The following is a 23,757-nucleotide window of genomic DNA, read 5'->3' as shown; positions in this document are numbered from 1 at the left end:
TACTTACCGTAACATTTTGGCGCTAGAAGGAGGGCCACCAGCATGTCGAGCGATCATCACGACGAGCGTGCCAGACTCGCGATCGGGGGACCATTCCCGACTGAGGCTGCGGGAGAACTCCCCCCTCTCCGAGGACCTCGGGAAGAGCGTCCCGCTACGGCTTCGGAGCGCTACTGGCGGATCTTCAACGATCCGGGCTTATCGCCCCCCGACGGAACCACTGGCAACCCGCCGCCCGTATCGGCGGAAGCCTTCCACGGCCTCACTCACCAAGTCCAGCTACTCACCGACATGGTACAAACCATTGTCCCCCTTGTCTCTCGTCCATCTCGGCCCCCGGGCCCCCAGCCGTTGTATCAACAGGGGGTCCCTACTCAAGCTCCCACCCAGCTTCGAGAGCCCCCCACCTCACCACGGGTGCTGCTATCTCAAGCCCGCGAGCAGGCGGCGGTCTGCCCGGAAGGCCACTCGGAGCCAGAGGCTCTATCCTCGAACTCTGCAGTTTCCCTCCGCGCTCAGCTGCGTCTCGTCAACGAATGGCTTGACAATGTGCAAAGAGAAATCCGTGCCGGACCACCAGGAGAGCCCACGGAAGGCCCAGATCAGGGGTCGCCGTTCGTGCCGAAGATACTGGAGCACGCCATTCCCCCAGGCTTCCGACTCCCCCCCCTGGACACTTATGACGGCTCCGCGGACCCGGCCGACCACACAGCGGCCTTCCGCGCACAGATGTCGTTGTACGGGACCTCTGACGCCTTGATGAGCAGGGCATTCCCCACCACGTTGAGAGGGCCGGCCCTCGCGTGATACGGAGGCTTGAAGACTGCGACGATCGCCTCATTCGATCAGCTCGCCAAGAACTTCGAGCTCCACTTCATAGCTTGCGCTCGCCCAAAGCCTTCCATGGCGTTCCTCCTCGGGCTTACCCAGAAGGAGGATGAGCCCCTCTCCCTTTATGTAAATCGCTTTGCTACAAGGATCCGGGAACTCCCGGACGCTCACCCTTCACTATCAATGCAGGCGTTCGTAACAGGCCTGCGTCCCTCCCGGCTCTTCTGGTCTCTCGTGGAGCGACCTCCTACCTCGGTCCCCGAGATGCTCCAGCGCGCGAACCAGTTCGTGGAAGTCGAGGCCTGGACGGGGGGGAAACGGCAGGAGCACAAGAGGGAAAGACCAGAGCTGGCTCAGGGACCTCCCCCTCCCAGACGCAAGCTCCACCAACCCGATCCTCCCCTGCTAGGACCCCTCAGGGGTACATCCCGCACAGAAGTCTTTCTCCAGATCAGGGAAAGGGGACTGCTCAAAACCCCTTACCCGATGAACAACCCGCGAGAACTGGCCGACCGGTCCAAGTACTGTCGCTTCCACCGCCAAAACGGACATGACACGGAGGAATGCCGCGAGCTCTCGCGGCAAATCTACGAACTCCGCCGGGAAGGACGCCTCGACCCCTCCGGCGATCAGACAGGCAACATCCCCCCCACCTGCCCAGACGGCCCGGCCGAGCGCCTGATCAGCGTCATCACTGGCGGACCAGCGTCCGGAGGGGATAGCATGTCTGGAAGGAAGGCCTACGCCCGCTCGGCCTGGGACGAGGGTCCCCATCGAACTCCCGACCCCCAGGTCACATTTCCCCCCGAGGTCGCCGGACGACTGGAGCATGACGACGCGCTGGTAATAACCGCCAGAATCGCCAATGCCCAGGTAAGAAGGATTATGATTGACACAGGAAGCTCGGCGGATATACTGTTCCACGACGCCTTCCAGAAGCTGGGACTTACGAAGCAAGCCCTGAAACCCGTCCGCTCGGACCTCACCGGATTCACCGGCAACTCGGTTTCGCCTTTGGGATCAGTCACACTACCTCTGACGCTGGGGACACCGCCCAAGACTAAAACGGTGATGTCGACCTTTCTGATAGTAGACCTTCCCACAGCGTACAATGCCATCCTCGGCCGACCTTCCCTCAACAAAAGCAGGGCCCTGGTTTCCACTTACCATCAGACAGTGAAATTCCCGACTCATGCGGGAACTGGGGAGGCTTGGGGAAGCCCTCGGGAATCCAGGCGATGCGACTTGACGGCGGTCTCCCTACACAACAGGGCAAAAACCGAAACACCCCTGGACGATCCCAGAAAAATGAAGCGGCCAAATCCTCATCCCGAGCCGTCGTCCCCGACCTACGACGTGTCACTCAAAAAAGGACGCCCGGACCGAACCATTAAGGTCGGGGCTGACCTACCCCAGGACGAGCGGGAACAACTCGTCGGCCTCTTGCAGGAGAACGCCGACGTCTTCGCTTGGTCGCCATCTGACGCGGCAGGCGTGGACCCGAAGGCAGCCCAACATCACCTCAACATATCGCCTGATGCCCGCCCGGTGAAACAAAGGCCGCGACCCCAGGCCCCGGACAGGCAGCAAGCTGTCCGCCAGGAGGTAGAACGGCTCTTAGCGGCCGACTTTATAGAAGAGGTCAAATACCCACAGTGGCTATCCAATGTAGTTCTGGTAAAAAAGCATAATGGGAGCTGGCGAATGTGTGTTGACTACACCAGTCTTAATCAGGCGTGCCCAAAGGACTGCTACCCCCTTCCAAGAATCGATCAGCTCGTGGATGCAACCGCGGGGCACGCCCGACTCTCATTCATGGACGCCTTCTCCGGATATAATCAGATCCGAATGGCGCCTGAGGACCAGAGACACACAGCCTTCATCACCAACCTCGGGGCATACTTTTACAAAGTAATGCCGTTCGGACTAAAGAACGCAGGCGCAACTTATCAGAGAACCATCAACAAGATATTCGCCCAGCAGATAGGGCGAAACCTGGAGGTCTATGTAGACGACATGATTGTAAAAAGCCGGGTCTCGGGAGATCACCTAACGGACCTATCAGAAACATTTGCCACACTCCGAAACTGCGGCCTTCGGCTCAACCCCGCAAAATGTGCCTTCGGCGTCAGCACAGGAAAGTTCCTCGGATTCATTATACACGAAAGAGGGATCGACGTCAACCCGGAAAAGGTTCAGGCGATCCTCGACATGCAGGCCCCTCGGACGGTCAAAGACCTACAGCGGCTGAACGGACGGCTGTCCGCCCTATCCCGATTCCTGTCCCGTTCGGGCGATCGCTGCCTAGCCTTCTTCCGCGCAATAAGAGATCCGAAGAAATTCCAATGGACGCCCCAGTGTGAGGAGGCTTTCCGACAGGTCCAGCAGCATTTAGCCAACCTTCCCCGCCTTGCTTCAGTCGCTACTGGGGAAGAGCTCTGCATTTACCTGGCTGCCTCACAGCACGCAGTCAGCTCGGTACTCGTCAAAGAAGCCGGCGAACAGCTCCCCGTCTACTACACTAGTCATGTCCTGACCGGGCCCGAGGAGCGATATCCTCCAATCGAGAAGCTCGCCCTCGCGCTCGTGCTGGCAGCCCGAAAGTTACGCCCCTACTTCCAAGCTCATCCGATCAAGGTAATCACCGACCAACCTCTCAGTCAAGTACTATCAAAATTCGACGTCGCAGGTCGACTCCTCAAGTGGTCGGTCGAACTCGGAGAGTTCGACATCCACTACACGCCCAGGACCGCCATCAAAGCACAAGCACTGGCCGACTTCATCTCCGAGCTCACCCATCCCGAGGAGCGGCCGAGTGAACTAGGCGGAACATGGGTCCTACAGGTGGACGGCTCGTCCGCTTCAACCGGCGCAGGCGCAGGACTGGTGCTGTCGGCCCCCGACGGGCAGACGTTCGAGCGTTCCCTCCGCTTCGGGTTCCATGCCACCAACAATGAAGCCGAGTACGAAGTGCTAGTCATAAGTGCCCAGCAAGCCAATCACGTGAGTGATGGCACGTGTGACTTGATACAGAATCTTTTTGCTTATTATATTTTGGCATATATCACTTTATAACTATTGCATAAATGCATATATATTGTGATGTCCTTGGATTTGTGCAATGGGAATCGGATCGTGATGAGATCACGATAATGAGATCGATTCACCTTTAAACACATATCCTAAATAATCCCGGTCATAGGTTACTCGAGAGGGACATCGTGATAACCGGATAGACTGGTGTGCTGTATACCCGTCCATATGATGGATGCAGCTGGTCTCATAGCTGCTCGTGTAGGGACACTAGGGATACAGTACAGGTGCTCATTGGAGAATGAGTTCACTGATTGATCCGCTTACGGAATGCTGGATGGTTGATGATGCCTTATTGTCAGACAACGATTCCGTAGTCCTAGTGGTGTATCTGGTTCTTAGACTTGAGACACCAAGGATGTCCTGTATGAGTGCTCCACTCTTTGATACCAGACTTATAGGTCTGGCTGTTCCCAGATCTAGTACAGCTGGTCATTGGGAGTGGTAGTCGACCTTACGAGGGCTATTGAGTGTCGATAGAGGATCATCCACTCTCGGTATCATGAGAGGAATATCCCATGTGTTCTTGCTCAAACAAATCCCTGGCCAGGGTCATTCGGGTTGAGAGAGAAAGAGTTCTCCGGGAGAATCCGATTAGAGCGAGACTCGAGTAGAAACCGTATGGGTCTGACAGCACCATGCTCGATATACGGTCTCTGGGATATTAGATGGATGAGGGACTATAGGTACATGGTAACTGAGGACAGACAGGTCCAATGGATTGGATTCCCCTGTATCGTCTGGGGACTACGACGTAGTGGCCTAGTACTTCCGTAGTCGATGAGTCGAGTGAATTATTACAGAGATAATAATTCACTGAGTTAGAAGGAGTTCTGACAGGTATGACTCACGGCCAGCTCGATATTGGGCCTAGAGGGTCACACACATATGGTAGGCATTGCGATGAGTAGAGGTTCGGATATGAGATATCCGACGGAGCCCTTGTCTTATTGGATGCAGATCCAATACCCACTAGGGAAAGGACCCATTAGGGTTTTGACACGGGATCTCTATAAATAGGAGGGATTCACAGCCTCATAGGCTAGAGTCTTTGCTTGCCCTTCCTATTCTCCTCTCCCTCTCCACCTCAGAGTAGGCCTGGAGTTTTGAGGAGCGTCGTCGCAACCCTGCTGTGTGGATCACCGCTAGAGAGGAGGACGCTTGACCTCCTTCACCCTCTCCTAAGGATCTGCAAGGAAACAGGGATATACGATCTCCCTAGGTAACACAATCTCTATACGCAGTTTTGTGTTTTTTGCGGATTTTGCGCACCAATCTTCGCACGACGATGAACATCTTTTTGGGAATCGGGGATTTTTTGTTTTCTTGTTCTTCCGCTGCGCATATGATGTCGCCCCCTATGATTTCCCAACAGTGGTATCAGAGCCAGGTTGTTCGTGCGAATGATTGGTTTTGAACTGCGTGTATTGTGTTTAGGAAGAATTTTGACGTCAAAATCGTTGACGCAAAAGCGAGGAAGGGCAGCAACAGTTGCTGCCCTCGATCTGCATGCCTGCAGCCACCTGCAGCGGCAGCCGCAGTCGCAGCCAGGCAGCACAGCGCCGGCGCATGCGCAAGCGCTGTGTCTGCAGCAGCCGGCCGGCGGCCTGCTTGCAGCAGGCTTGCTGCCGGCGGGGCTGGCAGCCCGCGGGTAGAGGCGCCTGCGGCCGCTGAGCCCGCGGGTAGAGGCGCCGCGGGGCAGCAGCGCGGGCTGAGGCACCGCAGGGCAGCGGCGCCTGTGGCCGCTGCTCCCACGGGCAAAAACCCCGCAGGGGCGGCCGCCAGCGAGACAGCACCACCTGCGGGCGCTGACTCGCGGGCAGAACCGCCCGCGAAGGCGGCGGCGCCCGCGGGGGCGCCCACCTGCAGCGGCAGCGACCCCAGCGGGCGTGCCGCCCGCAGGCGAGGGCAGCGCCCCGCCCCTCGCCGCACAGGCTGCCGCCGGCAGGGTGGCGGCGGCGGCAGCAGCGAAAAGGGGAAAGGGCATTAGGGTTTTCTGGGAAAAAGACAGTTTTGCCCCTCGGAATTTGAGAAATTCCAGTTTCTGTCTTTTGTCCAAATTACGAAAATACCCTTAGGAATTGAGAAATTCCCTATATATCCCTGATTTCAGAAAATATTAATTAATTAAAAGGTTTAGTTGATTATTATTTTTATTATTATCTAGTAGTCCTACATGATGATGATTATTTATACATGTGATGTATGATGAGTGGACGGATGATCATGGACCGTGTGATGTGTGTACTTGTGATTATTATTATTGAGGTCTGCGAACCTCCATTATATTTCTCGTTTATTGTCGGGCCTGCGTGCCTATGATTAAGTTGTAATCACATGAGGAGGCGCAGCGGGAGCGTGGATGCCATAGCGGGACCCACGAGACGGACGATCGTGATGCATGGAGATGCATCAAGATGTCGACGGAACCGACGAGGACGAGATGGACGATCACAAGGCATGGAGATGCACCGTTGCACACATAGATCTTGATGTGAGTGATTAGGCCTACTGGCTCGGGCCTAATCATATTAGGTTGTGGTCCATGATCATCTGGTGTGATTACTTATACACATACTAGATATGTATATATATTTGCATGCGATGTAGATATGTATTAAATATGTATATGTGTGACATGTCATATTAGGAGACCAAATCATAGAAACATCTCTCGATAAAATTAAGTCGGTAAACGTGAGGCAATTAGATTGACCCACGTGGCCTTCCATCGTTATGAGTAGGAACCGAATCCCGGTGTAGGTTGAGTTGGTCGAGTCCCTCGAGACTCACCTATATCGCGATTTGCTATCTTGCTTAAGACATAGAGATGTCACCGGTGACCTGAGGGCATGATATGCTTGGTCGAGTCCCTCGAGGGTATATCATCAAATCAGACTCATCTTGTAACGAAGGTGTTGACTTAACCGAGCATCATGGTTGGTCGAGTCCCTCGAGGCCATGGTGATTCGGAGGCCGAACAGGACGGGAATCACAAGGAGTTGTGATCGGCAAGAGTTGTCTACCTTTTAGGCTCAGTGTGATTGGTCGAGTCCCTCGAGGTTACACTAAGACGCTGATTGGATCCTGATCCCCACTAGAAGTCTGCCGGAGACTTCCGTTTCACGTGCTGAGGGTGTCGCGTGACTCGTTAGTAAAATAGTGGGAGCATATTAAGATAGAAGTCCATATCTTGATAGTTTATTTCTTGCAAAATCTGCATGTTATTCATTTTTGCTACATCTTTATTTTCAGAAAATGTCGCTTTCAAATCCCTTACGTGGCATACTTGATGTCAACCGCCTCACTGGTCCAAATTATACGGATTGGCTCCGTAACTTGAGAATTGTTCTCACAGCGGAGAAAATCGTGTACGTCCTTGATACAGTGATGCCTACGCCCGAAGAAGGGGCAAGCGAGGATGAGATCGCTCGCTACGTGAAGTACATTGATGACTCCACTCTTGCTCAGTGCTATATGTTGGGCTCTATGACTCCAGAGTTACAGAGACAACATGAAAAGATGGATGCCAGATCCATTCTCCTACATGTCCGTAAATTGTTTGAGGAACAGGGAAGGACTCAACGATATGAGATATCCAAGAGCCTTTTCCGCGCTAGGATGACTGAGGGGACACCGGTTCAGAACCATGTCCTAAAGATGATTGAGTGGATAGAGAAACTCACAGGTCTAGGAATGGTCCTAGAGGATAACTTGTGTGTGGACATTGTGCTTCAGTCCCTACCAGATTCCTTTTCACAGTTCATAATGAACTTTAATATGAACAAGCTTGAGGTGACTCTCCCAGAGCTCCTCAATATGTTGAGGGAGGCAGAGAGTACTATTAAGAAAGAGAAGCCAGTTCTCTACACTGGTGAGACCAGAAAGAAAAGGAAAGCAGAAAGGTCCCTTAAGAAGGGAAAGGGCAAGGGCAAACAAGGTAAAGCAAAGGTTGCTAAGAAAGACCCAACAAAGGACAAAGGCCAGTGCTTCCACTGTGGTAAAGATGGGCACTGGAAGAGAAACTGCAAAGAGTACCTTGCAGAAAGGGCGAAACAAAAGCTTGATGAAGCTTCAGGTACATTCATGATCAGTCTCCATTTGTCAGACTCTTATGATAACACATGGGTATTAGATACCGGTAGTGCTTATCATATATGCAATTCGTTGCAGGTTCTGGCAAGGCCTAGGAGACTAGAGAGAGGCGAGATGGACCTCAAGATGGGTAATGGAGCAAAAGTTGCTGTATTAGCTGTTGGCGAGGTCGCCCTACATCTGCCTAGTGGAGCTTTTATTGCATTAGATGCATGTTATTTTGTTCCTTCTATTATCAAAAACATTATCTCCATTTCATGTTTAACAGTTAGTGGATATAAATTTGTTTTTGAGAACAATGGTTGTTCAATATTATTAGATGATAAGATCATCACGAAAGGAACATTGCATAATGGTTTATTTATGTTAGACACCACTCCACATATCATGAATATAAATGTGTCCAAAAGGAAACGAGATGAGTTGAACAGTGCATACCTGTGGCATTGTAGGCTAGGTCACATCCATGAAAGAAGGATTCAAAAGTTGCTAAATGATGGATATCTAGATCCATTCGACTATGTGTCATATGCAACTTGTGAGCCTTGCATTCGTGGAAAACTGACCAACTCTCCATTTAGTGGAACTGGAGAGAGAGCCACTGAGTTGTTGGAACTCATACATAGTGATGTATGTGGACCCATGTCAACTCATGCCATTGGAGGTTACTCCTACTTCATTACATTTACTGATGATTTCTCAAGGTATGGATATGTGTACTTAATGAAGTACAAGTCCGAGGCCTTTGAGAAATTCAGAGAGTATAAGAATGAGGTGGAGAACCAGACTGGAAAGAGTATCAAAACTCTTCGATCAGATCGAGGAGGTGAGTACTTAAGTACAGAGTTTACTCACTTCCTCAAGGACCATGGGATATTATCCCAATGGACACCTCCTTATACACCTCAGCTCAATGGTGTCTCTGAAAGGAGAAATCGTACATTATTAGATATGGTACGGTCCATGATGAGTTTCGCTGACCTACCCATCTCATTCTGGGGATATGCCCTAGAAACCGCAGCTTACCTTCTGAACAGAGTTCCAACTAAGTCGGTGGTGTCTACACCATATGAGATATGGAAAGGGAAGAAGCCTGATCTTAAAGTAGTTAAGATTTGGGGCTGCTCTGCCCATGTTAAAAGACACAACCCCGATAAGTTAGAATCAAGGACAGGGCGATGTAAATTTGTGGGATACCCCAAGGAAACTTGTGGGTATTACTTCTATCATCTCGAGGACCAAAAGGTCTTTGTAGCTAAGAGAGCAGTGTTCCTTGAGAAGGAACACATTCTTGACAGAGACAGTGGGAGAATGATAGAATTGAGCGAGGTTGGAGAACCAAGCTCAAGCACCACTCTACAGCCCGAGTCTGTTCAGGTATCTAATACACAAGTTTCAACTTTACGCAGGTCTGATAGAGTATCCCATCCTCCTGAGAGATATGTGGGACATATTAGAGCAGAGGATGTAGAGGATATTGATCCTCAGACCTACGAGGAGGCTATTATGAGTATAGACTCCGGGAAGTGGAAAGAAGCCATGAATTCTGAGATGGATTCTATGTACTCCAATAAGGTTTGGAACCTAGTTGATGCACCCGAAGGTATTGTACCCATCGGTTGCAAGTGGATCTTTAAGAAAAAGATCGGAGTAGATGGAAAGGTAGAGACCTATAAAGCAAGGCTAGTGGCTAAGGGGTATCGTCAAAGGCAAGGTGTTGACTACGACGAAACTTTCTCACCCGTAGCAATGCTAAAATCCATCAGAATTCTATTGGCTATTGCAGCACACTATGATTATGAGATCTGGCAGATGGATGTGAAAACCGCATTCCTCAACGGGAACCTGGAGGAGGAGGTGTATATGATGCAACCTGAGGGATTCGTGTCCAAGAACTGCCCAGATAAGGTGTGTAGGTTGCTTAGATCCATTTATGAACTAAAGCAAGCTTCCCGAAGTTGGAACATAAGATTTGATGAGGCAATCAGATCTTATGACTTCGTTAAGAACGAAGATGAGCCTTGTGTATACAGAAAGGTAAGTGGGAGCGCTATTAGCTTTTTGGTGTTATATGTGGATGACATCCTCATCATTGGGAATGACATAGGAATGCTATCCACAATAAAGGCTTGGTTATCTAGACACTTCTCCATGAAGGACTTAGGAGAAGCATCTTATATCTTGGGGATTAGAATCTATAGAGATAGATCCAAAAGGATGCTTGGCTTGTCCCAGTCCAGGTACATAGAAACTATTGTCAAAAGGTTTGGCATGGAAAATTCCAAAAGAGGTCTCATACCGATGAGACATGGGATATCGCTTTCTACGAGTATGTCCCCAAAGACTCCAGAAGAAAGGGCGAACATGGATATGATACCTTATGCCTCAGCAATAGGGTCTATCATGTATGCCATGCTATGTACTAGGCCTGATATAGCGCATGCTCTGAGTGTCACGAGCAGGTATCAGGCGGATCCAGGCTTGGAGCACTGGAAAGCAGTAAAGTGTATCCTTAAGTACTTGAGAAGGACTAAGGATCTTTTACTAGTATATGGAGGTAATAGCCTTAAGGTTGAAGGCTACACTGACTCAAGTTTTCAGTCTGATGTCGATGATAGCAAGTCGAATTCAGGGTATGTGTACATCTTGAATGGAGGAGCAGTGTGCTGGAAGAGTTCCAAGCAAGATACCACTACTGACTCGACCACAGAGGCGGAGTACATTGCTGCATCAGATGCAGCAAAGGAGGGAGTCTGGTTGAAGAAGTTCATCACAGATTTGGGAGTCGTGCCGGATAGTGAGGAGCCGATTTCCCTATATTGCGACAACAACGGGGCAATTGCTCAAGCGAAGGAACCTAGGTCTCATCAGAAATCTAAGCATGTTCTGAGGAGGTTCCACCTTATCAGAGAGATCGTGACCCGAGGAGATGTAGCAGTGGAAAGAGTTCCATCCGAAGATAACATTGCAGATCCACTAACAAAGTCATTGTCTCAGATTGTCTTTGAGCGTCACAGGGGTCTGATGGGGATCAGACACATAGGTGATTGGCTTTAGGTCAAGTGGGAGATTGCTAGTCATAAGTGCCCAGCAAGCCAATCACGTGAGTGATGGCACGTGTGACTTGATACAGAATCTTTTTGCTTATTATATTTTGGCATATATCACTTTATAACTATTGCATAAATGCATATATATTGTGATGTCCTTGGATTTGTGCAATGGGAATCGGATCGTGATGAGATCACGATAATGAGATCGATTCACCTTTAAACACATATCCTAAATAATCCCGGTCATAGGTTACTCGAGAGGGACATCGTGATAACCGGATAGACTGGTGTGCTGTATACCCGTCCATATGATGGATGCAGCTGGTCTCATAGCTGCTCGTGTAGGGACACTAGGGATACAGTACAGGTGCTCATTGGAGAATGAGTTCACTGATTGATCCGCTTACGGAATGCTGGATGGTTGATGATGCCTTATTGTCAGACAACGATTCCGTAGTCCTAGTGGTGTATCTGGTTCTTAGACTTGAGACACCAAGGATGTCCTGTATGAGTGCTCCACTCTTTGATACCAGACTTATAGGTCTGGCTGTTCCCAGATCTAGTACAGCTGGTCATTGGGAGTGGTAGTCGACCTTACGAGGGCTATTGAGTGTCGATAGAGGATCATCCACTCTCGGTATCATGAGAGGAATATCCCATGTGTTCTTGCTCAAACAAATCCCTGGCCAGGGTCATTCGGGTTGAGAGAGAAAGAGTTCTCCGGGAGAATCCGATTAGAGCGAGACTCGAGTAGAAACCATATGGGTCTGACAGCACCATGCTCGATATACGGTCTCTGGGATATTAGATGGATGAGGGACTATAGGTACATGGTAACTGAGGACAGACAGGTCCAATGGATTGGATTCCCCTGTATCGTCTGGGGACTACGACGTAGTGGCCTAGTACTTCCGTAGTCGATGAGTCGAGTGAATTATTACAGAGATAATAATTCACTGAGTTAGAAGGAGTTCTGACAGGTATGACTCACGGCCAGCTCGATATTGGGCCTAGAGGGTCACACACATATGGTAGGCATTGCGATGAGTAGAGGTTCGGATATGAGATATCCGACGGAGCCCTTGTCTTATTGGATGCAGATCCAATACCCACTAGGGAAAGGACCCATTAGGGTTTTGACACGGGATCTCTATAAATAGGAGGGATTCACAGCCTCATAGGCTAGAGTCTTTGCTTGCCCTTCCTATTCTCCTCTCCCTCTCCACCTCAGAGTAGGCCTGGAGTTTTGAGGAGCGTCGTCGCAACCCTGCTGTGTGGATCACCGCTAGAGAGGAGGACGCTTGACCTCCTTCACCCTCTCCTAAGGATCTGCAAGGAAACAGGGATATACGATCTCCCTAGGTAACACAATCTCTATACGCAGTTTTGTGTTTTTTGCGGATTTTGCGCACCAATCTTCGCACGACGATGAACATCTTTTTGGGAATCGGGGATTTTTTGTTTTCTTGTTCTTCCGCTGCGCATATGATGTCGCCCCCTATGATTTCCCAACACGAAGCACTCCTGGCGGGGCTCAGACTATCCCGCGAAATGCAGGTCCACGCCATCAAAGTCCTCACCGATTCGCAGCTAGTGACCGAGCAACTTAACGGCGGATACGTGGCCAGAGAACCCGCCATGGCAAAATACGTAGCGGAGGTAAAAAACTTAGCCTCCTGTTTCGCACACTTCACGATATCCAGGGTGCCAAGACTACAAAACGACCGTGCCGATGAGTTGGCCAAGCTAGCCTCGAAGCGACCCCCGGGCGCCACCCACGGGATCGAGGAGCTCCCCTCCCCCTCTATCCCGGTCGCGTGTGTTTCGGCGGCCGGCTCCCAAGCCACCTGGTTAGGGGACATGCTGCGCTACAAACGCGACGGGACCCTCCCCACCGACGAAGCCGCGGCCCGACGTATTCGCCGGAAACATGCATGGTACTCCGAATCCAACGGCCGGCTGTACAAGCGGTCTTTCTCCCACCCTCTTCTACGGTGCCTCGAGCCAGAAGAGGCGGCGGCTGTCCTGGCTGAGGTCCACGAAGGGATTTGTGGAGAGCACATCGCCGGCCGGACCCTGGCCTGCAAGATTCTCCGCCAAGGCTATTTCTGGCCCACCATAGTCCAGGACGCGATGGCCTACGTACGGAAGTGCGGCCCGTGCCAAAAGCACGCCCGGACCCCCCAACTTCCGGCGGTCCCGCTCTCCCCCATCACATGCGCGTGGCCATTCGCGCAATGGGGGCTGGATCTCCTCGGCCCCTTCCCACCAGCCTCAGGGCAGAGAAGATACATCGTGGTCGCAATAGACTACTTCACCCGATGGCCGGAAGCCGAATCGTTGGCGGCGATCACCGAGCAGCAGATCGAGAAGTTCATATGGAAAAACATCGTGACCCGGTTCGGCCTCCCCAGGACCATTGTCACGGACAACGGGACCCAGTTCTCCGGCAAAAGGATTCAGGAATTCTGCGCCAGCTATGGAATCCGGTTAAAACACAGCTCGGTAGCCCACCCCCAGACGAACGGACTAGCCGAGGTAACAAACCGATCTATCCTGGATGGGCTCAGAAGAAGGGTATCAGCTTCCCGAACGGCCTGGGTCGAGGAGTTACCCAGCATCTTGTGGTCCTTGCGGACCACCCCCAAAACAGCCACCGGGGAGTCACCCTACAGCCTCTCGTATGGGACCGAGGCCGTCCTTCCCCCCGAGGTAGTATTCCCCACCCCTCGAGTAGAAGAATATCAAGAGACCACATCGGACCAGGGGCTGCGCGCCGGTCTGGACCTGATCGAAGAGCGGCGCGCCGGCGCACACCGGAGGGAGCTTTCTTACAAAAGAGCAGTTGCCCGGGTGTACAACCGCAGGGTACGACCTCGGCCCATTAAAATGAACGACTTAGTCCTGCGAAGGGCCGAAGTTAGCAACCCGACCAGGGCCGGGGGCAAGCTGGCCCCCAACTGGGAGGGACCTTATCGGACCATCGAGGTAGTCCAACCGGGCACATACAAGCTCGCGACAATGGACGGGTCCCGCTTGCCGAGAACTTGGAACGTCCGGAACCTTAAAAGATTTTTTGTTTAGAACAAGGCAAGATCGCGCCGATAAGCAAAGGGCCTCTCTGGGCGGACAGTACACGAATAATAGAAAGCTTCCTTTATTTCAAAAATGGAGAAATACAAGGATCGGCGCCCAGAAGAAGCACAAAGGCTCGGCACACATAAAATCCACAGGGCGGAAGACCGTCCTCACGGCCGGGGGACCTCCAAACGGTCGTCAAAGGGAACCTCCTCGGGCATGTCCACACCTCGGTCCTCGGGGTGAGAATTGAAGGGGTCCTCGTCCACCACAAGACCAGGATGACGAGCACGGAAGCGCGAAGTAGCGATTCGATACCCGTATTCAAAAGATACCCGCCCTGTCCGCGTCAGCCCAAGTTCGAACCCTTCCGACTTCTTGTACGCCTCGATGAGTGCCTTATCCTTCAGAGGTCGAAGCAGGGTTTCCTCCGCCAACGCCTCCGAGGCCTTTTTTATCTCGGCGTTTGCGCCCTCCAGCTTCTTGCTAAGGGCACTCGCCTCGGCCTTCACCAGACGGAGCTCGGTCCGCTCTATCCGTATCAGTTTTTGAAGCTCCCCGTTGGCCTCCTTCATGGCGTCGTTAGCTTCTTGGGAAGCCTCAAGCTCCGATCAGAGACGGACGACTTCCGCCTCAAAACCCAAGGCACGCTCCTCAGCAGCCGCCACGACCTCCGGCCCGTTTTTTGCCTGAATCTCCGCCATCTGGTGGCTGAGCTCAGCGTTACGACAAACGAGATCCCCGACGGTTCGGCCGGCATCCCGCACCCTGTCCATCAGGGCCGTCGCATAATGAAGACCCTGCGAAAGAAGAAGAGTGTCAAGAAAGTCGACACCGAGCAGCCAAACATCAAAAGAAAGATATACTTACCCAGACCAGCGACTGAGCAGACTTGTTAAGGAGCGTTTCCGAGGTCAGGGTGTACAAATCCCGAGCCAGGTCGGGGTGGAGCGCCCCTCGGAGGAACGCCGCAGAGGGATCCCCTCCGGCCCACACCCTATCCCCCCGGAAGAGACCCTCCCAGCGGGCGACCAGGGGCTCGCGGGGTTCGCCACGCGGGATCTCGCCTACCAGCCGTGCCAGGAACGGCTCCCCATCCCCTGCCGGGAGCCGGCACAAGCCAGGCACGGAGACAGGGTGGGGCCCCTTCCCCGCCACGCGCCGATCGGGTCCCCCCCCCCCCCCTGATGGGAGCTCATTCCCGGCCCTTTGGACGCACACACCTTCGCCTTCTTTGAAGGGCGCCCGTCCCCGACCTCCAAGGTGGCACCCTCCGTACCGGGCTGCGATTCGGTCACCGCCGCCGAGGGAGGGGGCGACGGCTCGGTTGCCAGAGTAGGCTGTGGAGGTTGTGATTCGGTCGCCGGAGCGGGGGGAGGAGGCCGCAAGGTGGTATCTGGAGTCGGGGAAGGGGGCTGCGACGCCGGATTCTCCAGGAGTGACCGAAGGTTCACCATCTCTACAGGAAATGAAAAACATTAGCGTCCGAAACCAGCCACCAGAAGACCCGACACAACTATCACTCACATACCCTGAGGCACCGGGCTAAGGCCCGCCGCGACCAACCACTGCTCAGTCATGGTCCGGATGGCCTGCGACTTAGGGAGAACCTCTCTGAGCCTCTCCCGAGCTCGGCGATCCACTTCGCCCAAACAAGGGGGGGTGTTGTCAATCACCCTCGCAGACCACCGAACTCCGAAGCCCCAGTCCTGCGTACGGCTGACATAAAAAAACCTCCCCTTCCATCCCTTGTTATTGGAAGGGGCACCCCCAACGCGAAATCCAGTTCGAGCCGTTAAGAAGTAACCCTCCGAGCCTTTGCAAAAGCGGTAGCAAGAAAGAAAGAGGCTGAGGGTGGGGGTGATACGGGCATAATGGCACTCCCCCAGGAATACCACTAGGTAACGCCAGGAGTTCGGCGTTACCTGAGACGGAGAAACCCGCCAGAAGGACAAACAAGATACAATGAAGGGATGAAGGGGGAAACGCAAGCCCGCCTCCAGAGCATCAAGGGACAAAGCGAAACCCTTCGGGATCGGGTCATACGCCCGCTGCCCCGGCTCTGGTATACCGAGGGTGTGATCTCCCGGGATGCAATAGCGTTCGCGGAGTCCCTCCAGCAAAGGTTCATTCACAGTTGAGTCAATATCGTGCGACCACATCAAAGCCTCAAGCGACCGCGCTACCTCCCCGTCAGGGGACTTGTCAAGGGTGGAAGGAGGACCGCCCCCTCCAGCCCCAAGCACGGAAGAAGAAGAGGGAGAGGAAGACGGAGAGGAAAGCAAAGAAGGAGAGGACGACATCTCGACTGACCTCGAGAAGAAGATAAAAACCGGGAAGAAGCCGGGGACAAGCTCTGGGACACGATGACGGGGCTCGAAGGAGGAAGCACGGCAGCAAGGGGGTGGAGGACAGGACAGGCGCCCAAACGATTAAAAGAGACACCCCCCCCCGGAGTCAATGCTTCATCGCTTCCCGAGAATGGGCGGCAGCGCACTGGCGCAAAGGCGCGGCCGTTACGTCACATCGAAGAGCGCCCGAAGGCGCCCCGAATTAAAGAAAGGCCCTGACGTGGCGAGCCCGGACGACACGGTGCCGCCCAAGGACCTCCTCGACCTCAGCGCCGGGAAACGTGCAAAGAAAGTAACCCCCGTCAACAAGGCAACGATCGACACGACAGCATTTAAGAGCTGCCACGGCCGCCCCTCGGCCGCTCGGCTTTACGCCACCCAAGACACGCCCGGCCGCTCCTCGGCCCTTCGGCTTTACGCCACCCAAGACATGCGCGGCCGCCCCTCGGCCGCTCGGCTTTACGCCACCCAAGACACGCTCGGTCGCTCCTCGGCCCTTCGGCTTTACGCCACCCAAGACATGCTCGGCCGCTCCTCGGCCCTTCGGCTTTACGCCACCCAAGACATGCTCGGCCGCCCCTCGGCCGCTCGGCTTTACGCCACCCAAGACACGCTCGGCCGCTCCTCGGCCCTTCGGCTTTACGCCACCCAAGACATGCTCGGCCGCCCCTCGGCCGCTCGGCTTTACGCCACCCAAGACACGCTCGGCCGCCCCTCGGCCGCTCGGCTTTACGCCACCCAAGACACGCTCGGTCGCTCCTCGGCCCTTCGGCTTTACGCCACCCAAGACATGCTCGGCCGCTCCTCGGCCCCTCGGCTTTACGCCACCCAAGACATGCTCGGCCGCTCCTCGACCCCCCGCTTTACGCCACCCAAGACATGCTGGGAGGCTCCTCGGCCCTTCGGCTTTACGCCACCCAAGACAATGCTCGGCCGCTCCTCGGCACATCGGCTTTACGCCACCCAAGACATGCTCGGCCGCCCCTCGGCCCTTCGGCTTTCCACCTCCCGACACATACTAGGGCCCTTTCCGGTCCCTCGGCCTTGGGCCGCACGGGAGTCCATTCCTCTGCCGCACCCCCAGGGTCTACGACTCCGCACCCGACTGACTCGAAGAACGAAAGCCATGCCCCGAACTCTCGCTATGACTACCGACGCATAACTTCTTTCCGGGGGGGAATATGATGAGTGCAATAATGGCGAAACGACGTAAATGACGTCGGCCACCCTGTACCGTGACTTCACTCCACGGTCAAACGAAACCCTGGGACGCCGTCCCAGGCGCATTAACTGCTAGTCATAAGTGCCCAGCAAGCCAATCACGTGAGTGATGGCACGTGTGACTTGATATAGAATCTTTTTGCTTATTATATTTTGGCGTATATCACTTTATAACTATTGCATAAATGCATATATATTGTGATGTCCTTGGATTTGTGCAATGGGAATCGGATCGTGATGAGATCACGATAATGAGATCGATTCACCTTTAAACACATATCCTAAATAATCCCGGTCATAGGTTACTCGAGAGGGACATCGTGATAACCGGATAGACTGGTGTGCTGTATACTCGTCCATATGATGGATGCAGCTGGTCTCATAGCTGCTCGTGTAGGGACACTAGGGATACAGTACAGGTGCTCATTGGAGAATGAGTTCACTGATTGATCCGATTACGGAATGCTGGATGGTTGATGATGCCTTATTGTCAGACAACGATTCCGTAGTCCTAGTGGTGTATCTGGTTCTTAGACTTGAGACACCAAGGATGTCCTGTATGAGTGCTCCACTCTTTGATACCAGACTTATAGGTTTGGCTGTTCCCAGATCTAGTACAGCTGGTCATTGGGAGTGGTAGTCGACCTTACGAGGGCTATTGAGTGTCGATAGAGGATCATCCACTCTCGGTATCATGAGAGGAATATCCCATGTGTTCTTGCTCAGACAAATCCCTGGCCAGGGTCATTCGGGTTGAGAGAGAAAGAGTTCTCCGGGAGAATCCGATTAGAGCGAGACTCGAGTAGAAACCGTATGGGTCTGACAGCACCATGCTCGATATACGATCTCTGGGATATTAGATGGATGAGGGACTATAGGTACATGGTAACTGAGGACAGACAGGTCCAATGGATTGGATTCCCCTGTATCGTCTGGGGACTACGGCGTAGTGGCCTAGTACTTCCGTAGTCGATGAGTCGAGTGAATTATTACAGAGATAATAATTCACTGAGTTAGAAGGAGTTCTGACAGGTATGACTCACGGCCAGCTCGATATTGGGCCTAGAGGGTCACACACATATGGTAGGCATTGCGATGAGTAGAGGTTCGGATATGAGATATCCGACGGAGCCCTTGTCTTATTGGATGCAGATCCAATACCCACTAGGGAAAGGACCCATTAGGGTTATGACACGGGATCTCTATAAATAGGAGGGATTCACAGCCTCATAGGCTAGAGTCTTTGCTTGCCCTTCCTATTTTCCTCTCCCTCTCCCCCTCAGAGTAGGCCTGGAGTTTTGAGGAGCGTCGTCGCAACCCTGCTGTGTGGATCACCGCTAGAGAGGAGGACGCTTGACCTCCTTCACCCTCTCCTAAGGATCTGCAAGGAAACAGGGATATACGATCTCCCTAGGTAACACAATCAATATACGCAGTTTTATGTTTTGCGGATTTTTGCGCACCAATCTTCGCACGACGATGAACACCTTTTTGGGAATCGGGGATTTTTGTTTTCTTGTTCTTCCGCTGCGCATATGATGTCGCCCCCTATGATTTCCCAAAAGTGGTATCAGAGCCAGGTTGTTCGTGCGAATGATTGGTTTTGAACTGCGTGTATTGTGTTTAGGAAGAATTTTGACGTCAAAATCGTTGACGCAAAAGCAAGGAAGGGCAGCAACAGTTGCTGCCCTCGATCTGCATGCCTGCAGCCACCTGCGGCTGCCGCTGCAGCCGCAGCCAGGCAGCACAGCGCCGGCGCATGCGCAAGCGCTGTGTCTGCAGCAGCCGGCCGGCGGCCTGTTTGCAGCAGGCTTGCTGCCGGCGGGGCTGGCAGCCCGCGGGTAGAGGCGCCTGCGGCCGCTGAGCCCGCGGGTAGAGGCGCCGCGGGGCAGCAGCGCGGGCTGAGGCACCACAGGGCAGCGGCGCCTGTAGCCGCTGCTCCCACGGGCAAACACCCCGCAGGGGCGGCCGCCAGCGAGGCAGCACCGCCTGCGGGCGCTGCCTCGCCGGCAGAACTGCCCGCGGAGGCGGCGACGCCCGCGGGGGCGCCCACCTGCAGCGGCAGCGCTGCCAGCGGGCGTGCCACCCGCAGGCGAGGGCAGCGCCCCGCCCCTCGCCGCACAGGCCGCCGCCAGCAGGGTGGCGGCGGCAACGGCAGCAGTAAAGGGCAGTAGGAAATTAGGGTTTTCTGGGCAAAAGACAGTTTTACCCCTTGGAATTTGAGAAATTCCAGTTTCTGTCTTTTGTCCAAATTACGAAAATACCCTTAGGAATTGAGAAATTCCCTATATATCCCTGATTTCAGAAAATATTAATTAATTAAAAGGTTTAGTTGATTATTATTTTTATTATTATCTAGTAGTCCTACATGATGATGATTATTTATACATGTGATGTATGATGTGTGGACGGATGATCATGAACCGTGTGATGTGTGTACTTGTGATTATTATTATTGAGGTCTGCGAACCTCCATTATATTTCTCGTTTATTGTCGGGCCTGCGTGCCTATGATTAAGTTGTAATCACATGAGGAGGCGCAGCGGGAGCGTGGATGCCATAGCGGGACCCACGAGACGGACGATCGTGATGCATGGAGATGCATCAAGATGTCGACGGAATCGACGAGGACGAGATGGACGATCACAAGGCATGGAGATGCACCGTTGCACACATAGATCTTGATGTGAGTGATTAGGCCTACTGGCTCGGGCCTAATCATATTAGGTTGTGGTCCATGATCATCTGGTGTGATTGCTTATACACATACTAGATATGTATATATATTTGCATGCGATGTAGATATATATTAAATATGCATATGTGTGACATGTCATATTAGGAGACCAAATCATAGAAACATCTCTCGATAATATTAAGTCGGTAAACGTGAGGCAATTAGATTGACCCACGTGGCCTTCCATCGTTATGAGTAGGAACCGAATCCCGGTGTAGGTTGAGTTGGTCGAGTCCCTCGAGACTCACCTATATCGCGATTCGCTATCTTGCTTACGACATAGAGATGTCACCGGTGACCTGAGGACATGATATGCTTGGTCGAGTCCCTCGAGGGTATATCATCAAATCAGACTTATCTTGTAACGAAGGTGTTGACTTAACCGAGCATCATGGTTGGTCGAGTCCCTCGAGGCCATCATGGTGATTCGGAGGCCGAACAGGACGGGAATCACAAGGAGTTGTGATCGGCAAGAGTTGTCTACCTTTTAGGCTTAGTGTGATTGGTCGAGTCCCTCGAGGTTACACTAAGACGCTGATTGGATCCTGATCCCCACTAGAAGTCTGCCGGAGACTTCCGTTTCACGTGCTGAGGGTGTCGCGTGACTCGTTAGTAAAATAGTGGGAGCATATTAAGATAGAAGTCCATATCTTGATAGTTTATTTCTTGCAAAATCTGCATGTTATTCATTTTTGCTACATCTTTATTTTCAGAAAATGTCGCTTTCAAATCCCTTACGTGGCATACTTGATGTCAACCACCTCACTGGTCCAAATTATACGGATTGGCTCCGTAACTTGAGAATTGTTCTCACAGCGGAGAAAATCGTGTACGTCCTTGATACAGTGATGCCTACGCCCGAAGAAGGGGCAAGCGAGGATGAGATCGCTCGCTACGTGAAGTACATTGATGACTCCACTCTTGCTCAGTGCTATATGTTGGGCTCTATGACTCCAGAGTTACAGAGACAACATGAAAAGATGGATGCCATATCCATTCTCCTACATGTCCGTAAATTGTTTGAGGAACAGGGAAGGACTCAACGATATGAGATATCCAAGAGCCTTTTCCGCGCTAGGATGACTGAGGGGACACCGGTTCAGAACCATGTCCTAAAGATGATTGAGTGGATAGAGAAACTCACAGGTCTAGGAATGGTCCTAGAGGATAACTTGTGTGTGGACATTGTGCTTCAGTCCCTACCAGATTCCTTTTCACAGTTCATAATGAATTTTAATATGAACAAGCTTGAGGTGACTCTCCCAGAGCTCCTCAATATGTTGAGGGAGGCAGAGAGTACTATTAAGAAAGAGAAGCCAGTTCTCTACACTGGTGAGACCAGAAAGAAAAGGAAAGCAGAAAGGTCCCTTAAGAAGGGAAAGGGCAAGGGCAAACAAGGTAAAGCAAAGGTTGCTAAGAAAGACCCAACAAAGGACAAAGGCCAGTGCTTCCACTGTGGTAAAGATGGGCACTGGAAGAGAAACTGCAAAGAGTACCTTGCAGAAAGGGCGAAACAAAAGCTTGATGAAGCTTCAGGTACATTCATGATCAGTCTCCATTTGTCAGACTCTTATGATAACACATGGGTATTAGATACCGGTAGTGCTTATCATATATGCAATTCGTTGCAGGTTCTGGCAAGGCCTAGGAGACTAGAGAGAGGCGAGATGGACCTCAAGATGGGTAATGGAGCAAAAGTTGCTGTATTAGCTGTTGGCGAGGTCGCCCTACATCTGCCTAGTGGAGTTTTTATTGCATTAGATGCATGTTATTTTGTTCCTTCTATTATCAAAAACATTATCTTCATTTCATGTTTAACAGTTAGTGGATATAAATTTGTTTTTGAGAACAATGGTTGTTCGATATTATTAGATGATAAGATCATCACGAAAGGAACATTGCATAATGATTTATTTATGTTAGACACCACTCCACATATCATGAATATAAATGTGTCCAAAAGGAAACGAGATGAGTTGAACAGTGCATACCTGTGGCATTGTAGGCTAGGTCACATCCATGAAAGAAGGATTCAAAAGTTGCTAAATGATGGATATCTAGATCCATTCGACTATGTGTCATATGCAACTTGTGAGCCTTGCATTCGTGGAAAACTGACCAACTCTCCATTTAGTGGAACTGGAGAGAGAGCCACTGAGTTGTTGGAACTCATACATAGTGATGTATGTGGACCCATGTCAACTCATGCCATTGGAGGTTACTCCTACTTCATTACATTTACTGATAATTTCTCAAGGTATGGATATGTGTACTTAATGAAGTACAAGTCCGAGGCCTTTGAGAAATTCAGAGAGTATAAGAATGAGGTGGAGAACCAGACTGGAAAGAGTATCAAAACTCTTCGATCAGATCGAGGAGGTGAGTACTTAAGTACAGAGTTTACTCACTTCCTCAAGGACCATGGGATATTATCCCAATGGACACCTCCTTATACACCTCAGCTCAATGGTGTCTCTGAAAGGAGAAATCGTACATTATTAGATATGGTACGGTCCATGATGAGTTTCGCTGACCTATCCATCTCATTCTGGGGATATGCCCTAGAAACCGCAGCTTACCTTCTGAACAGAGTTCCAACTAAGTCGGTGGTGTCTACACCATATGAGATATGGAAAGGGAAGAAGCCTGATCTTAAAGTAGTTAAGATTTGGGGCTGCTCTGCCCATGTTAAAAGACACAACCCCGATAAGTTAGAATCAAGGACAGGGCGATGTAAATTTGTGGGATACCCCAAGGAAACTTGTGGGTATTACTTCTATCATCTCGAGGACCAAAAGGTCTTTGTAGCTAAGAGAGTAGTGTTCCTTGAGAAGGAACACATTCTTGACGGAGACAGTGGGAGAATGATAGAATTGAGCGAGGTTGGAGAACCAAGCTCAAGCACCACTCTACAGCCCGAGTCTGTTCAGGTAACTAATACACAAGTTTCAACTTTACGCAGGTCTGATAGAGTATCCCATCCTCCTGAGAGATATGTGGGACATATTAGAGCAGAGGATGTAGAGGATATTGATCCTCAGACCTACGAGGAGGCTATTATGAGTATAGACTCCGGGAAGTGGAAAGAAGCCATGAATTCTGAGATGGATTCTATGTACTCCAATAAGGTTTGGAACCTAGTTGATGCACCCGAAGGTATTGTACCCATCGGTTGCAAGTGGATCTTTAAGAAAAAGATCGGAGTAGATGGAAAGGTAGAGACCTATAAAGCAAGGCTAGTGGCTAAGGGGTATCGTCAAAGGCAAGGTGTTGACTACGACGAAACTTTCTCACCCGT

The 23,757-nt window shown here is 51.8% G+C and overlaps 1 protein-coding gene across 1 annotated transcript; it reads left to right on the top strand.

Annotated features, from left to right (window-relative positions):
- Positions 1-903: 903 nt before the first annotated feature.
- LOC135679779 (uncharacterized) lies at positions 904-14,156 on the top strand. Its single transcript, XM_065193762.1, has 2 exons — positions 904-3,801; positions 12,630-14,156. The coding sequence occupies exons 1-2, from the start codon at positions 904-906 to the stop codon at positions 14,154-14,156; spliced, it is 4,425 nt and encodes a 1,474-aa protein (XP_065049834.1).
- The last annotated feature ends 9,601 nt before the right edge of the window (positions 14,157-23,757 follow it).

Source organism: Musa acuminata, chromosome BXJ1-7 (assembly GCF_036884655.1).
Source record: "Musa acuminata AAA Group cultivar baxijiao chromosome BXJ1-7, Cavendish_Baxijiao_AAA, whole genome shotgun sequence".
Lineage (NCBI taxonomy): Eukaryota > Viridiplantae > Streptophyta > Magnoliopsida > Zingiberales > Musaceae > Musa > Musa acuminata.
The sequence above is the reverse complement of the archived record's forward strand: the minus strand, read 5'-3'. Positions and strand labels throughout refer to the sequence as shown.

Bases quoted from the DNA above. Each gene is read 5' to 3' on its own strand.
- LOC135679779 (XM_065193762.1), top strand. From the start codon at position 904: ATGGCGTTCCTCCTCGGGCTTACCCAGAAGGAGGATGAGCCCCTCTCC. The intron at 3,802-12,629 runs GTGCTAGTCATA...CGCGAAATGCAG, and splicing joins ACAATGAAGCCGAGTACGAA to GTCCACGCCATCAAAGTCCT.